At 48.5% G+C, this 17809-nt stretch overlaps 1 protein-coding gene across 5 annotated transcripts in view; it reads right to left on the bottom strand.

Moving 5' to 3' along the window:
* Nucleotides 1-1834: 1834 nt before the first annotated feature.
* Nucleotides 1835-17809, bottom strand: part of Sctr (secretin receptor) — a 52780-nt gene continuing 36805 nt past the window's right edge. For 3 of the 5 annotated variants that reach the window (XM_041648961.1, XM_041648965.1, XM_041648963.1), the window contains 6 exons: nucleotides 11004-11064; nucleotides 10392-10461; nucleotides 9363-9454; nucleotides 8114-8240; nucleotides 3223-3264; nucleotides 1835-2153 (listed from right to left, as the gene is read on the bottom strand). In XM_041648961.1, the coding sequence (XP_041504895.1) occupies nucleotides 1983-2153; nucleotides 3223-3264; nucleotides 8114-8240; nucleotides 9363-9454; nucleotides 10392-10461; nucleotides 11004-11064 (563 nt within the window). In that variant the 3' untranslated portion in view covers nucleotides 1835-1982. The remainder of the gene's footprint in view (nucleotides 2154-3222; nucleotides 3265-8113; nucleotides 8241-9362; nucleotides 9455-10391; nucleotides 10462-11003; nucleotides 11065-17809) is intronic. The other 2 variants (XM_041648962.1, XM_041648964.1) reach the window with 1 other exon arrangement.

Below are 17809 nucleotides of genomic sequence, written 5' to 3'. Positions count from 1 at the left end.
CCCATTTTATTTTGAGACAAAATATTGCCCAAGCTGGTCTCTTCTTTGTGAGCTTAAGTGATCCTTCTGCCCCAACCTCCCCAAGTAGTTCTATTGTGATTTTGTATATGTATGAGTACATGTTCATGTGTGTACACATATATGTGTGAGGGTACACAGGCATGTGAAATCAACCTTATGTGTCATTCTCCAGGAGACCACATACCTTGCTTTTGAGACAGTGTCCTTCCCTGGCCTAGAACTTTCCTGGACGGCCAGGGAGCCCCAGGGACTTCCTGCCTCTGGCTGCCCAGCACCGGGATTAGAGGCCTGCACAACTGCACCAGGCTTTTACACAGGCTCCAGGAACTGAACCCAGATCGTCATCCATTTTACCCCTAAGTCATCCCTCCAGCCCCTCCTACAGTGAGCTTACCTATCTTCATCTTACTATTGCGCATGCATGCATGGGAATGTACACATCATGTGCACATGTGGGGGGTGGAGATCAGTTTGTGGAGCTGGTCCTTTCTTGCCGCCTTGACGTAGGTTCCCAGGATGCAGCTGAAGCCGTCACGCTCGCTCACCATGAGCTTTCGTGGGCTGAGCCACTTCTCTAGCCATGACTTTTAGACATCTTTATTCCAGTTGAGATTCATGAGACTACAAATGCTACATCGGAACCATCACTATCCAGGGACCTCGGAGACCCCAGAACTGGCTGTTTTGTTTTGCAGTGCTGAGGCTCACTCACATCCAAGGCCTGGTGCACCTGGGCAGGTGCTCTCTGACTGAGCCACACTGCCATCTCTACCTGAGGAGTTCATGGGGACTGTCTGGTTTTACCAAAACCAGAATTCATTGACCACTCATCCTGGGTCTCAGCCTGGGAAGTGGTCCTGCAGCAGGCTGGAAGATGCAAATCGGAGGCCAGCTCTCCGTTTCTGTTTAGGTTCCCCTGCTAGGTTGTGTTTGGAAGGAGATTCAAACACTTCATTTCATCCTCTTTCATCCTCTTATGGAGCCAGGGAGTGCCTATGTGCCGGCATTGACAGCCAGAGTTATGGAAGCTTACAGTGCAGGGAGATGGGCCTCTGCCTGTTTGAGAGTCGGGAAATCACCACCCGCCTTGAAGCTCAGATTGTTAAAAGACTATGCATTAGCAGTCCATGGAGATGTAGCATAGCTGGTAAAATGCTTGCCTGCTGTGCATGAAGCTATGAGTCTGATTCCCAGGACCACATAAAGCAGGCTTGGTGATGCACGCCTGCAGTTCTAGCACTTGGAAATGAAGGCAGGAGGATGAAGTTCAAGGCCATTTTCAGCTAGGGATTAGTAGACCAGCCTGGGCTATAGAAGACACTGTCTCAAAAGAGCAACAAGACTTTCATATCGTTGCCAAGTATCTTGGGCAAGTCTTGGCCTTCAGGGAGCTGTCTGCCGTTCATAGGGAGGATGGCTTACTTCCTGATGTACCTGTTTTCCACCCAGTCCTCATACAACATCAGAGATAATGGAAAAGGGGCTTCAGAAGCTTAATTTAGCTGCTGTCCTGAATGCTCTATGAAAACTCTAGGGCAGACGAGATCAGCCTAAGGCCCAGCGGCTTGATTCCTCATATTTCCTGAGCTTCTAGGCTTGTCCTTAAAAGTGAGCTGGAACCTGGAAGCAGGGAAGCTCCCTACTCCCTCAGGGAGAAGCTGGGAAACGATGTAGAACATAAGCCTTCCCCAGGTGGCAAAAGATGGACACACAGAGACTAGGGTGTTCTGGATGTCATTTATTCCCTTGCCTCCTCCGGAGCCACTGAATTACTCTCTCAGAAGAATAAGAAAGACCAAATCACAGACCTGTTTCTTGCTCCATGGTGACCCAGTCTCAGTTCTAAGGAAGCTCAGACCTGGAGGAAGGCCTCTCAGCCACTCAAACACAGAAGAGCTGTTAGAAGAGAACCATCCTATTGAGTGTCCAGCTCTGTGTCCACTGCCAGTCCTGCCGCAGCCTCAGATGATGCTGGCCCTGGGGGTGCTCCGGCTCTGCTCCGAGGTGCTGGCCTTAGTGCCGTGGGTGGTACTGCTGGTGGCATTGCTGAAGGAGTTGCTGAGGGCCACAGGGCGTAGCGGGAACTCTTGGAGGTGCCACTGGCGCCATTTTTTCTGAACTTCTAGCTGCACCTGTCCAAAACCAGCCATCAGCTGCAGCAACTGCCCGAGAAGGTAGCTCAGGCCTCTGCCTAGACTCTGGCTCACTGATGAGCCCAGCTGTCCCTACTCTCGTGGCCCTGCTGTGCCCCCTTCCCTATTGGTCTCTGACTGACCATTCCTGCCCCATGTACAGAAAAGGTACTGAGGGCCTTCTCTACCGTGGGCACTAGTACATGGCATCTTTAAATTTTAAAATTATTTCTTTCTTTATTTAGAGAGCGATAGATGTGAACACACGTGCATGCCATGACATTCTTATGGAGGTCAGGGGACACCTTGAGCTCTCCTTCCACATCAGTTCTGGATGGTACCCGCCATCTTCTAACACTGCGTTCCTCAGAAAAGGTGTAAGATTTGTTCCACAAACTGCAGAGTTAGGTGTCCAAACCTGCATGCTTGTTCCCATACCTCCCTCACCCCAGTCTGGAATCCATCCGCAATCTGAGGGTTTGCTCTTAGACATTTCCTCTATGGTCCTCAAGAGAACACTTGAACCTCTGAAGTCAGCTTTGATGTTTGATTTTTGGGAAACATCTGAGGTCACTCCCATTCAGGTGTGAACCAGACAGATTGGTCAATAGCCACAGAGACACTTGGCCTGTGTGCACTACCAGTGTAGCCAGGGTCAGTGACTGGAGCTTCATATCCTGAATCCTCAGTCTCTGACCAAGGCTGGGGCAGTTCCAAGTGACCCACTTCACTCATGGGAAGACTGAGTTCTGGGTGGGAAGTGACCCAGGTCCCTCCCAGAGCTGGCAGCAGAGCTGTCGGGAACTTGGGTTTGAGTGGGGTCTGGGCTCATCTGGGTTTGCTGAACTTGCTCATGGAGTTTGGTAAGGAATACTTCACAGACCCAGTACGGACCCACGGAATCTATTTCTGCTGGTTCTGTCCTGAGGACATTGCCCAAGATGTGATCTATCATACCACCGGACGACTCTGCCAAGCAAGCAGGCCTGCCTCAGTCCCCTTCTCACTCTCCTTGGCTGGTCAGCGGGGAGTCCTGTACTGGAATTCTGTGGTTCCCCAGGACACTCACCTCTCCATTGAGGAAGCAGTAGAGGATGGCGACCACCAGCCCCTAAAGAAGGAACTGTGTTAGTCTGTGGTTATAGACTTCTCCCTCCCACCTGCTCCTGCCTGAATCCTTGAGTGAGCAACACACACACACACACACACACACACACACACACACACCACCTCCTCCACCCTTGCTCCTTAGGACCTTTCAGCCTTGGAGAATTCCCTACTTCGGGGCACTGATCTGCCTGCCTGCCTTCAACACAGGCAGAAGTCGTTTTCATTTATTGACCCCGAGACCTAACATATGACCTCCGACTCCTGTGTCAGGGACGGTAAGGGAAGAGCTTCTGACTTGGGCCCTGATTAAAGGATCCATTCAGGTCTCTGGAATTGGTGAAGAATGCCATCCAGGATAGCAGAGATAGGAGGCCCCTGAAGAATCACCCCATCCCCTTATGAGGGGCAGGGTCACTCCAGTGGGAGATCCTGGGCTTACAAGAAAGGTGATAAATTCCTGCTGGAGAACAGACGTGTGGTGAGAGCAAAGTATGCCCGAGTGCAGGTCTGTAGCAGGTGCAGGCAGCTCTGGGGTTGAGTGCAGGTGTGCTAGCAGGTGCTGGCAGCTCTGAGGTCGGGTGCAGGTGTGCTAGCTGGTGAGGGCAGCTCCGGGGTGGAGTGCAGGTGTGCTAGCAGGTGCAGGCAGCTCTGAGGTCGAGTGCAGGTTTGTAGCAGGTACGGGCAGCTCTGGGGTCAAGTGCAGGTGTGCTAGCAGGTGTGGAAGCTCTGGGTTCAAGTGCAGGTGTGCTAGCAGGTGCGGGCAGCTCTGGGGTCGAGTGCAGGTCTATAGGAGGTGCGGGCAGCTCCGGCAGCTCCGGGGTGGAGTGCAGGTATGCTAGCAGGTGTGGAAGCTCTGGGGTCAAGTGCAGGTGTGTATCAGGTGCAGGCAGCTCTGGGGTCCAGGCTGTGTCTCCTGACTTGGAGGGGTGGAGTTTATCTGGACCTTTTCTCAGAGCTCCTGCTTTCCTGATGATATTCCCTGGGTCGTCAGTCTGCAATGCCTGCAGAGCCGTGAGTGATGTGTGTTGGTTGCTACTGACTGTCAACTTGGCAGAGGCTAGGATCACCTAGAGGAGAACCTCTGAGCATTCCTTTAGGGGTTTTCTAGATTAACCAAGGTGGGAAGACTCTCCCCAAACACGGGGGGCACTACTCCATCCAGTAGAGAGAAAGTCAGCTGAGTACCACAATGCCACCAACTGCCTCGGGTCCTGCCACCAAGGCTTCTCCACCATCATGGGCTGTACCCTAGAACTGTGGGGCAAAGCAAAGCCTCCCTCCCTCCCTCCTTTCCCTACACAGTTCCTGTCAGGGTGTTTGATTACAGCAATGGGAAAGTAACTATCCACAGAGCACCTGTACCCTCCCTCCACTCCTCCCTCCCTCCCTCCCTCCCTCCCTCCCTCAGAGCCCGCCTCACCATCCTGCCTTCCTCACAGGCCTGCCCTCCACCTCCCCTCTTGAGGCTTCCATATATAGCTTAAAACATCAGCTGGCCTGGCCTCTCTGCTCTAGGCTTTAGCTGCTTGTCACATTGAAGGACCCCAAAGGGCAATGGACCTGCCACTGCGTGGTGGGCTTAATATGTACCTGTGCTAGTACCTGTGCTAGGGGATATGGGCTTTGTGAGGTGTGTGTGTGTGTGTGTGTGTGTGTGTGCACGTGTGTGCACTTGAAGCACATGTGCAGACTGATGAAGGCCTGAAGTCAACAAGTCAGCACAGGTCCTTACCCCTAATCAGGCCTCCTCAGCTTCCTGAGACAGGATTTCTCACTGATCCCAAGGCTCTGAACCGCTAGGCCGCTGACTAATGAGCTCCCAGGATCCACCTTGTTCTGCTGGTACCCCACCCCAGCTTTTTACGTGGGTGCTGGGGATTCCAATTCAGGTCCTCATCCTTGTGCAGTGAATGCTTTGCCCACTGAGCCATCTCCCCATGCTGTTTTTGAAGGGGGCAGGACTTGAACCCATGGTCCAGGCATGCTAAACTCATGTTCTACCATGGAGATACAAAGCCAGAACAATACTTGTGAGTTCTGCTGTTATAGTAGGTGTATATGGTTTTTCTTAGAGATTTACTTTTATTTATGTGCAGTTACGTATATCTGTGGACATGTGCGCATGCCACCTGTGCTCAGGTACCTGCAGGGGTCAGAAGAAAGCACCAGATTCCCTGGAACTAATTATAGGCAATTGTGAGCACCTAACAAGGATGCTGGGAACCAAATTCAGATCCTCTGCAAGAGCAATAAGGACTCTTAACCGCTGAGCCATCTCTCCAGGCCATGGCCCCATCTCTCTCTGTCTCTGTCTCTGTCTCTGTCTCTGTCTCTGTCTCTCTCTCTCTCTCTCTCTCTCTTTGGTTGGTAGATACAGGTTCATTCTGTTATTCTCTTCACTTTGGTATGAGGGAGAAACTTTGATACATTTGTATATGAATACACATACATATCTATGGGTACATATACATATTTAATAATTTGTATACATAAGAACATACACACATGGGGGAACAGACTCTCACAAGCCCCTGACTGGCTTGGAACTTGCAATATAGCACAGGCTGGCCTAGAATGTGAAGCTATCTTCCCAACTCAAGGGCTGGGACTGCATGCATGTACCACCAGGCCCAGCTATTTACATGTTTCTTATGGTCTTCTCATTTATAAGCACGTCCATGGGACATTAGGAAAGTGTTCTTGGTGGGTTTTTTTTTTTTATCTTCCCAGTTCTGGGGACAGGAAGTCCCTATCTTCATGGAGAAGCAGCCCTGGGGTCCCAAGCTCTTTGAATGCTTATTACCTACTTTGGTGGTCAAGCTAAGTCCTTCCAAATGCCTGAACCTCAGAGTCCCCAATGAGATGGGTCATAGTGAGACCATTTTAAATGTGCAACAGGACCAAGGTGTTGGCAGAGGCTCTGCTCAGGGAAGCTTCTCAGAGGAAGCACAGGGACAGCCTGAGGTTGGATTTGAAATAGCAGAGAGGTCCTGACTCACTGTGTCCCCTGTGAGCAGTCTTCCCTGGAATCCAGAGCTCAGCTCACCAAGAGCAGAATCCAAGGGACAAAGAGGGAGTGGAGGCCTCACGCTGAGGCTAAGACCTCCCTATTGGGGGGGGGGGCTCTGCTAGAGTCTCTCTGCAAGGAAGACTTAGTGGGGGTGGGGTGGGGGCTGGAAGCTGGGTGTCCTCAAGCTCTAGAACAGAATCACAAGGCTTCTTTAGGCAGTGGGTTTGTTTTCATTGGTGTGTGTGTCTGTCTGTCTGTCTGTGTATGTGTATGAACACATGCATGCTCAGGTTGTACTGGGGATGGAACCCAGGGTCTCAGGCATGCAGGCAAATGCTCTTCCAGTAAGCCTCAGGCCATATTAACTGGCTTTCATCTAATGGATACTATAAGCCTTGAAACAAACTGTTCTTTCTTTGGCTTCTGGAAAACTCCAAACTCAGGCTGACCTCAAACTTGCTATGTCGTGAAGGGTGACCTCGACTCCCACCTCCTCCTCCCAAGTGCTTGGATTACAAAGTACACTACCACACAGGGTGTATAGTTTTTTCCACTGATAAGTCATCTACATATTTTTTTCTCCATTGGTTGTTGCTAAAAGTGACTTTATGTTATTTTTGGAAAGAAATGGCTCCAAGCAAATAAATAAAGTAACAATGTGAAGCTCGAGATTCCAATTAGGGTTTCTTCTTACCCATTTTTGTTAGTGTTGCCATAACTTCATAACATCTTGGTGGATTAGAGGTAGGTGACCTCCCCTACCTCCTGTCAAAAGAATCTGGTTAAAACTCCAACATCCTGGGGCTGAGAAGATGGCTCAGTGGTTCCATCTAAAATAGTCATTGTGTGGCACACCGGGGAGACAGTGATTGGCAGGTCTCTGGGCTGGCCAGCCCGCTAGAATGGTCTGGTCTACTTGATAAGTTCCAGGCTACAGAGAGATCCTATCTAAAATGCAAAAATCAAAACAAGGGCAAAAAAACAAGGTGGACAGTCCTGAGGAATGTTGTCCCCTGACACACACTTACACACACGCACGCACACCCACACAAGTCCAGCACCCTCCTGCCACCCACTCCCACTTCCTGCTCCTTAGGGGTAACTTGAGTACAGCCTGAACACTCTTAACTTTTTTTTTTCAATAACATGCTGATGTTGCGAGTTTCCAGTTTCTCAGTTTTAGACATTTCCTCTGGACTTCCCAGTGAGAAACAGAGGGCTCCTCTGCCTGCCTGTGGCTTTACACAGTGTGTCATTGTGGTTGTGAATGTGCTACCCGTGTGGTTGTGTAACTCTTTATCCATCATGCTCTGTCGATTTTCTCTTTCCTTCTCCCAGGAGTCTACCTCCCCCATTCCCATGCTTTTACTGTTGGAGACTCAAAATCAGTTGACATCATGAGGTCCTCTCCTGTGGCCTTGGGTAGGCACTGTGTGGGACTGCCAGGCTTGCTATCTCTGCAGCCTCGTTTCTCTCAAAGGAAACTGAAAGCTGGGGTGTGTGTGTGTGTGTGTGTGTGTGTGTATACACATGTGCAGATGAACCTATGTACACAGATGTGGAGGTCTCAGGTGTCCTTTGACTTTTTGTCATGGGGTCTCTCATGGACCTAGAGCTTCTCCAAATAGGCTAGGCTGGCTCACTGGTGAACTCCAGGGATCGCTTTGTCTCTGCCTCTGTCTCAGCATTGATGGGATTAGAGGCACGCACTCCCACACGTTTTCTGTAGGATCTGGGGATTGATCTCAGTTCCCATGCTTACAATGCCAGTCCTCTCCTAACTGAGCCACTGCTCTAGTCCTGAGGAGCCCTCTTTTAAGTCACGATCCCCAAAACTTACCTGGAAGGAGCCTAGGGCCAATTCAAAGAAGAGCTGGACTTCCATGGCGTCCTCTGGAGAGAAGGCGAAGATGATGTAGTGAATGCCGAAGAGGGGGATCAGCAGGAGGGTGGACTTGGCCAGGCGCCTGGGGACACAGGGTACGCTGCCACTCCTGATCTGCTCAAGCCCTCCTCACACAGAGCTCAACCCTTCAAGGGCCTGATTGTTTTAAGTTATGCTGCAGTGTTTCAAGATACTTTTTCAATTTGGGGTTTTGTTTGTTTTCTGGATCGATCTATCTATCTATCATCTATCTATCTATCTATCTATCTATCTATCTATCTATCTATCTATCTATATCATCTATGTCCCTATCTCCCTATCCCTCTCTCATCTACCTGTCTATCATCTCCCTATCTATCTATCTATCTATCTATCTATCTATCTATCTATCTTTCATCTACCTGTCTAACTTTATCTGTCGTCTATTTGTGTATCTACCAGTCATTTATTTATTATTTATCAATTATCTTTGTATGTGCCTGCTTATCTACCATGTATCAATCAACTATTTATCACCTATCTGTCATCTTTGAAAGTTTGTATCTATATCTATCATCTATCTATATACCTATGTGTCATCTACCTATCTACCCTCTTATCTGTGATCTATAATCTGTGTATTTTTCAGTGCTAGATGAGGAACCCCAGCCCTCACTCACGCTAAGCAAGTATCCCATTATAGAACAACATCTCCAGCACGTTTTCATTTATTTTGCAAAATCTCTAAAGTCCCATGCGCTAACTACCCAGGCACAACACTGGCCAGATGCTTGACCAAGCCTCAGTGCTCCTGGTCTCCCCCTCTATCAGTAACATAAATCAATAAGCATTCAACGGCTTCACTAGCAGATAAATCAGACACCTGTGCTATTGCTGCTGTGCTCAGCAAATGAGGAGACAGGAGAGGGCCTTGTCATGCCCTTTCTACCCCACCTCATCTCAACACCTCCTATCCACTCCCTTGCCCTCCCAGCCTTGCAGGGCTCAGATCTATACTTGAAGGGTTCCTGTCTGGTTTCATAGGTTTCCCTCCCCACAGTGTCTGAGGCTTCATATTCAGGTGTATTTCCTCCCACCCGCCCCAGTCACACTACAGGTATGCCCCAGGCCTGCCTTTCTGCTTAGCATAGTGGGGTAAACAGCAGGTGTTCAGTAGATGCTCGCCGACTGTCCCAGCATGCCAAGCTTTCTGCCTTACACTTACTTATACTGGTTCATTTCATTTCCTCTTGTTTCTTGGGTTCTAAGTTTTCTCATCAGGATTCTTAGAATGTTTATGAAAAAGATGAAATTGATCTGCAAGGCACAAGGCGGAGGTCAGGCTAAAGTTGTCCTGGCCCTGACCCCTAGAGCTGGGGACAGGAGAGACACCACAGCCAGGATGACAAATCGTGGCTGTTCACCCTGCAGCCTGAGTCCCAGTGACACATAAATCCAGAGACCACAGCTGGAAATGACACACCCTGCCATCCAGGTTCAGTGGCCCACACGTCTACACAATGCCAGCCAGATCACTCACCCTTGGGGCTTGTAATCCCCTGTAAATCTCGATGAATAAAGGTTTGACTGAGCCTTGGAGTCCACTTTTTATTTTATTTTTATTTTATATCTGTGTTTGCACATGCTTTCACTTGCGAGCACACACACAGTGCACACACGGGCATACGCACACGCATGTGCGCACACATGCACACATGCACACACACACGCACACACACCTGCAGAGGTCAAAGACTAACTTGCATTAGTCGCTTCACTGTTCCACTGCAGGTTCTTGTGATGGAACTCACTCCAGTGGTGAGGTTTGCACAGCCCTGAGCCTCCATATCAACCCACACTTTTCTCCTTGATAGAGCATGCTACCACACAGCTCGGACAAGCCTCAGACTCTCAATTCTCCTGCCTCTGTCTCCTGAGTGCTGAAACGAACTTAACATACTTGGGAAGGATTTGATCTTTGTTTTGTTGGTAGTGGGTTGCTTTTGAGGGGGGTATTTATCTCAAATCTCTGAGCTCTAGGTTCTAAAGACAGGGTAAATGACTCCTGACGGGCCTGACCCACTCCCTCCTCCACTCCTTAGGGGACAGTCTGCCTGCCAACCTCTGGAATCCTGCCGTTTCTACCCTCCTGGTACCTGCTGGAAACTCAGGCTCCAGGATATCCAACCCTCTGTTTTTCACGGATCCAGTGTTCCCCTACTTGTCCCCAGCTCAGGAGAGAATGGCCACTTACCAGAATGGACAGAATCACAGGCCCTCGAATGAGCCACCAGATGGAAGGGTTGGAGTTGATGTCCCAGCATCTACGGAAGAGAAGAGAGTGTTGGGCATCATTAGGAGTGGGGAACTGATTGACTGGCAGACACGTTTCCCAGTGCCACCCTCGGAAGGAAGACTGTGTTTATGTCTTTAGCCCTCACACTGTGCCCTCCACCATTGAGATCTGTTCCTCTCAGGGCTGGAGAGATGGCTCAGTGGTTGAGAGCACATACTACTCTTGCGGAGAACCTGACTTCAGTTCCCAGCATCCATGTAGGACAGCTCACAACTACTGTAATCCCAGATCCAGGGGATCCAGTGGTGTCTTCGGCTTCCGTGGGCATCTGCACTCACACGCACACATCTGCGCATATCCACATAACTAACAAATTCTTTAATCCTGAAGATACATCTGTCCTCCTCTGCTCCATCCAGTTAATGCAATGCTGGAATCAAACTCTGAGCTTCCTGCATGCTAGGCAAGCATGTGTGAGGTTAGGTGAATTCCCAGCTGCAGAGCCAGCTGCCGTAGAGACTGACTGTAAAATGTTGTATAGTGTTCTTGCTCCTCCTCCTACCAGCTTACCCGATGTCTTCCAGAAAGTGCCGGCTGATAGCCCATGAAGCAACAAAAATGGCTGGAGAACCTGAAGGCCAAAACAAAAGGGAGGCACAGTATGATGTTTAATGTTGACAGTAGCCTGATGGAATTTAGAATGACCGAACAGACAGAACTCTGGGTGTGTCTTCAGGGAACTATCTAGGTAAGGCTAATTAAGGCAGGAAGACCCACCCCAAATGTGCGCAGCACCGTTCTATGGACTGGGGTTCTAGGCTGAATAAGGAGAAAGTGAGCTGAGCACCAGTGTTCATCCCTCTGCTTCCCGACTGTGGATGCCGTGTGAGCAGCTGCCTCAGGTTCCTGCTGCCCTGCCTGCGTGGCCATGACAGACTCTCCCCTCAAACTGTGAGACAAACAATCCTTTCTTAAGCTGCCTCTGTCCGGATATTTTCCCACAGCAGCAAGACAAGCAACTAATCCAGGTAGGGGAGAGAGAACTCAGGCACAGTGAGCGGGCATTTATCCTTATCCGGGTACCAGGTGGATGACAAGGTTTGGTTTCCATGGAAACCCTCTTTATCATCTTGCATCAGTGTGCAGCCACATGCTACTATCCTAAGAACTGCAGTGGGTTTTTACGGAACCTGAAAGCCACTTGGGGTTAGGATACTCCCGGGAGCCTGGGCCAGATTCCTGAGGACTTCTAGGAGAGAAGGCACATGGATGCAGTTTGGTGAGGCCCTGGTTTGAAATGGGATATACCCAGCAGAATGGGGAAGACAGAGAATCCAGCTGGTGGAAAAGCCATTGACTTTGTTAAAGAATTGACTCATAAACCTTGTCGTTTGGGGCTGGGGAGATGGCTCAATGGGTGAGAATGTTTTCTGTGCAATCAGGAACACCTGAATCTGAATTCCCAGAAGCCACATAAAAAGCTGGCACCGGGGCCCCACAACATTAGGTCTGGCTATTTGCTTTGCTTTTTCTTTGAGACAATCTCATTTAGCCCACGCTAACCCAGAACTCAATATGTAACTGAAGATGGCCTTGAACTCCTGATTTTCCGCCTCTAATTGTTGAGAACTGAGATTACAGGTGTATGCACCACCATGCTGGGTGCTGGAGCCCGAACCTAGGACTTTGTGCATGCTCGGCAAGCGCTCTACGCTCTGACTGTTTGAAAAGATGAGGTTTCACTGTGCTGTCTAGTGGCCTCCAATGCCTAGATTCAAGCCATCCTCCTGCTGCAGCCTCACAAGTGGCTAAGGCCCCAGGAGTGCACCGCTGTGCCCACTTGCTTTGTTTTTCACTGTGGCTCATTCAATGATTCTCACAGGTTTGCTGATCTACACAATGGATGGAGAGAGGTCAGGCACCCAGACTACTCTATGTTTAGATCTCTAGTAGGCAAATCTCTACCTCACTCTGCTCCCCTGACTCCAACCAAAGGCATTAAAGGATGCTTTTCTGAATAAACTGAATGACCCTAGACAAAGGCGGAGAAGCAGGGCTGCTGAGATGGCTTGTTTGTTCCCTGGACTCGGGAACTGACTCCTACAAACTATTCTCTCACCTCTACATGTGTACTGTGACATGTGTATGTATATGCACAACACACGCAAACACACACACACACACACACACACACACACACACACACCTGTACATGATAAACAAATAAATGCAGTTTTTAGTACCCTGGGGGAATGGACAAGAATGGACTAAGTCATTCTTATCTATTAACAGAGAGCCAAGGTCACAGACATCAGATTACAGCAAAAGCTGGAAACAAAACAACCAGAGAAAAGGAATTGAGAGGAAACAGATCAGACAGGGAGCAGAAGGAACCTGAACAAAAACAACCCCAGGGAGATCACAAGGAGTCAGGAAAGATAACATCTACAAGAGATACAGGATGCTGCCAATTGGGAGCATCCAGAGGACAAGAAAGAGGGCAGAGAAACAAATCTACGATTTCCAAGATAAACATTCAGTAGAAGAGTTGGAAGATAAAGGCAAGAAATGCCCGGAAAGCAGAAGCCAACAGAACCACAGGAGGCAGAGCGGGAACTTAGAATAAGGGAGACTGTACCCGTGGCTACAGAGCTTCCACAGAGAGTGAAGCCAGGGCAGAAGGGAAGGTCTAAGAGGTAACGCAGGTCCAAGGACATGGTCTGTCAGATGGCTCAGAGTTGCACCCTAAGGACCTATATGGTGGAGGAGGGGATCAACTCCTGCTAGTTGCCCTCTGTCTCTCCATACACATGTCATAACACACACACTCATGCACACACACACACACACATTAAATACATTATTAACACTAAACAAAAAAAAAAGAGAGGGAGTGAGGGAGGATAGGAGAGAGGGAGGGAGGGAGGGAGGAAGGGAGGGAAAGAAGGACAACTGTCCTATAACTGTAGCCTTGAGGAGGGTTGTATGCTCAAGGTCAACTTGAGTTAGATAGTGAGTTCCTATCTCAAAACAAAACTGCAAGAAAAAGAAATGGAGACCTGCTTCTGGAGAAGACAGGGTAATAGAATAGGGCAGGAGAGGGCAGGGGAGGGCAGGGGAGGGCAGGGGAGGATATGGGAGGACAGGGGAGAAGAGGGGAGGGCAGGGAAGGGCAGGGGAGGGAAGCTGTATCATAGTAACAGTTGTGACAGTTGAAAACACAAAAACATCTCTCATTTTTACTTAATGTTTTTGTGGTGTGGGGCCCAAGCTCAGGGCTTCCAGAATGCTAGGCAGGACTGTACCATTGAGATACATCTCTAACCCTGGCATTTTTGAAACCAGTCTTTAGACAACATCTCTCTCTAATTGCTTTTCAAAATCTTAGGTATACATTCCTGGAGAAATGAGCTCTGTCAGTAAAAATACTCCTGTACAAGCAGGCGAACCTGAGTTCATACCCCAGCACCACAGGGAACTGGAGAGATGGCTCAGCGGTTCAGAGCATTTGCTGTTCTTGCAGAGGACCTGAGTTCAGTTCCCAGCACACACACATAGTGACTCACAACTGTTTGTAACTCCAGTTCAAGAAGACCTGATACCCACCAGTTCTGATCTCTGTGGACACCGGGTATGCATATGGTTCACATACACACACAAAAGCAAACACTCATAACATACAATAGAAGCAAATATATCTTTAAAAGAACTGGACATGGTACTAGGTGTCTTAGCATGGAAGAGAAGGGAAGCAGATACGGGGGCATCCCTGGACTTCACTGTCTCTCCTGTCTAGTCAATCAGTCTGCTCTGGTTCAGGGAGAGACCTACTCAACAGATAAGCTGGAGAGTGGCAGTGGAAGACACTTGACATAAACCTTTGACTTCTGCATACATGAGTGCACGCACACACCACAGACACCAGACATACACACACACCAGAATACACACACCAGACATAACACACCAGACATACACACACACCAGACATACACACAAGTAGACACACCCTGCACACACCAGACACACACACACACACACACACACACCACAAGACATATACATGCTCAGACACACACACTACACACAAATACACACAAAATTCAGGTTGACAAAGCATGTAAGAGCTTAGGGGTTTCCTTTGTATTTAATGATTTGGAAAATAATACTGCAAGCTTTTTCAGAGGATTTGGAAGAATTAGTAAAAAATAATCTAACCAGCTACCTCCCTGCTGGTCTAATGGAGAGCCAAGACCCTAGCACATGGAGATTTAGACAAGCAGAAGAGTCAGATGAGGTAGAGACGCTTATTAAGTACACGAAGGAGGGAGAGGAGCTGGAGAGACTTAGTGGTTAAGATTACTTGCTGCTTTTTTAGAGAGTCCAGCTCCCAGCACCCAGATGGTTGGCTCACAACTGCCTGAAAGTCCCCTTCCAGGCAATCTGATGCCCTCTTCTGGCCTCCATAGGCATTATACTCAGACACACACACAGGTACATACAAATAATTAGAAAATATTTATAGGCACCAGGGGAAGCCAAATGCAGCTAGTGGTTGGGGAACATGATTCTCTCTGTAAACTCTGAGTCACTCACATCTGTATCAAACAATGATAATGTACAGATAAAATATGACTCCAGGAAAAAAGTTAAATAAATAGAAAACAAAATAATTGCATGCCACCTGGCTCAGCAGTAAACAGTATTTTCTCAGTTCTGATAATGTACACACTGAATATGTAAATGAATATGTGGGCTTGAGCGACAGCTATGAAAACTGGGAATATAAGTGTGGATGTGGAGTTTTGTATCTTTTCCATCAGAAGGCAAAAATAATATCTCAGATGGACAGATTAAGGAAGAGTGGTATGTTGTTTAGAAATGTAAGAATGGGGGTCGGGAAGATAGTTCCATTGATAAGATGCTTGCCTTGCAGGCATAGGGGCCTGAGTTCAACTCCCAGAACTTGAAAAACAGTTGTGTGAGGTGAAGCATGCTTGTAATCCCAGCACTGGGGAGGTGGAGGTGAAGCACACTTGTAATCCCAGTATTGGGAAGGTGGGGACAGGCAGAGTCCTGGAGCCTGAGCACCCGTTCACCTAGCACTTGGAAAGTTCAACACCCATCTTCCTGGTGGATGGATTCCAAGACATGATGCCTGGGTTGTCCACTGGGATGCACACACATGCCCCCTCTCAAGTGCCCCTCCTCCCACGAAGGGAGAAACATGAGAATAAATGTTAGGAGGAACCATCAACAGAACTGAAGAGCAGGGCTGGGGAGTGTGGCCCCAATGTAGAGCATCTGTGTAGTACGCAGGAGACCCTGTCCCAGTCCCGAACACTGTTACATCTCTTACTTGACTGAAGTCCTGGGGGTGACGGGGTTGGCAATCTGGTGTCAGTAACCTTTATGTTGATTTAGTGAATATAAATGGAGACACCATCTCCTGTAGCTCAGACTGGCCTTGAACTCACCGTGTGGCTAAGAGAGTGGCCTCGTATTTGTGATCCTGGGATTACAGGTGTATACCACCAACCAGGCCGATTCATGAACAGAAGGCAAGTGCTCTACCAACTGACCACACCCCCAGCCTTAATCCCTGTATTTTTGTGAGTTTGGAGCACAAAGAACAGCTTAATGTTGAGTCAATAATGGTCCTGATCTTACAGATTTCTCAAACTCTGACAGTTTAGAGCTATGGAGCTCAGTGAGCTGCCTTCCAAATCAGGGGCAGTCAAGGCAAGTCCCTGGTCCTCATGGGATTACCCGCCTATGCAGATACCTGCATGGTCCTGCAAGCCTCTGCTGGTCAAGGGTCATGGGCTAAACAGGCCGAAATTCTGGAGCAGGAGGGCACAGTGTGTTTTGCCAGCCTTCTTGCTGGTCTGATGGAGAGAAGAGACTCTAGCCTGTAGAGATTTAGACAAACAGAAACACCAGAAGAAGGCTTCCCTTGCAGGGACACTTCATAGGTAAAGGCACCAGGCAGAAACCAAATGAAACTGGGAACCACTCCCAGGAACCTTATTCGACTTAGAACCTTGAGGTTACTTATTGTGTGCTAAATCAAAATAATGAATGGGTAGATAGATAGGTGGGTGGACGGACAGATGGATGGTTAGATAGATGTATGGAGAGGTGTGTGGATGTGTGACTATGTGGATAGGTGTATTGTGTAGTATGGGAGGGTGGGTATATACTGTGTTCATAAGTAGGTAGCTGGATGGATAGACAGATAGATATTGGTGCCTAGTGACAGAGTGGATGGGTGGATGTTTGTTATTGTCTGGTAACCCTGAATCCACCCTTGTCTACAGTGTGAGTTGAGTATATACATCCCATCTCTGAGCTTAAGTCTCTGAATGACTTCTGGAGGTTGGTGAATTGATTAAGTGACCAGTGTAAAGCACCAAGCCACCACCTGGAATAAGTGTTCTAGAAATGGGAGTTATTTCCCTTGGCCAGAAAGAAGAGGAGGAAAATATGCAGTGGGGCCTTTGCACAACTGGCTGGCTGTCATGTTCTCTGTCCTAGAAACTAAATCCTTAGCATCCTTTGGAAACCAGGTGGTTTGAGTGGCCTATGGCCATGGTGCACTCAGTTCTCTTAGAGCCCTGTGGTCATCTCAGTCACATGGGTGAGAGTCATGTGACTCAACCAGAATGAACTGCAGAGCAGTTCAGAGAAGGGTGGGGCGACTGTGTGTGTGTGTGTGTGTGTGTGTGTGTGTGTGTGTGTATGTGTGTGTGCATGCGCGCAAGCAGAGGTCCCTTGTCTTTGTGTTATGGGAGCCTGGTAGTGAGAACCAGGCATCCCACAAAGCTCCTGGTGGTAACATGGAAAACAGTGTGAATAAAGCCACTGTTACAAATGGCAGTGTAATAGCAGAAGGAAAAACATTTAACGCCTGTATTCAGCTTGGTGTGAAGTTGATGGTTTATGTACTCATCAGTTATGTGAGCTGGCCTGTTCCCTTCCTGCTGAAGTTTGTCTGAGCCATGTCTCCTGAGCTCAAACATAAAGAGGACACAAGCATGAATTATCTGTGTAAGATGAGACCAGTGCTGGGCAGAATAAAATTGGAAAAAGCTCAGGATGCTCAGCATTCTGTTGACACTAAATTACAGCTCTGATTTCACATTTGGAAGGCAAAAAAAAAAACAAAAAACAAAAACAAAAAAACCCCGAGGTTAGAGGGTAACCATCCAGCAATTTGCCAAAGATTACTTAAGTTAGTTCAATGCGGGTCTGGGAGCAGACACTAAATCCCTGGTTTCTTTCTGTACATACTCTACAGGTTGGATGAATGGGTGAACAGATGAAGGAGAGGATACATGGGTTAGTGGTTGGGTAGATAGGGGGATGAATGGATG

The sequence above is a fragment of the Microtus oregoni genome, unplaced genomic scaffold, assembly GCF_018167655.1.
Source record: "Microtus oregoni isolate MIOR12 unplaced genomic scaffold, Mior012 000003F_ref0000135, whole genome shotgun sequence".
NCBI classification, from domain to species: domain Eukaryota; kingdom Metazoa; phylum Chordata; class Mammalia; order Rodentia; family Cricetidae; genus Microtus; species Microtus oregoni.
The sequence above is the reverse complement of the archived record's forward strand: the minus strand, read 5'-3'. Positions and strand labels throughout refer to the sequence as shown.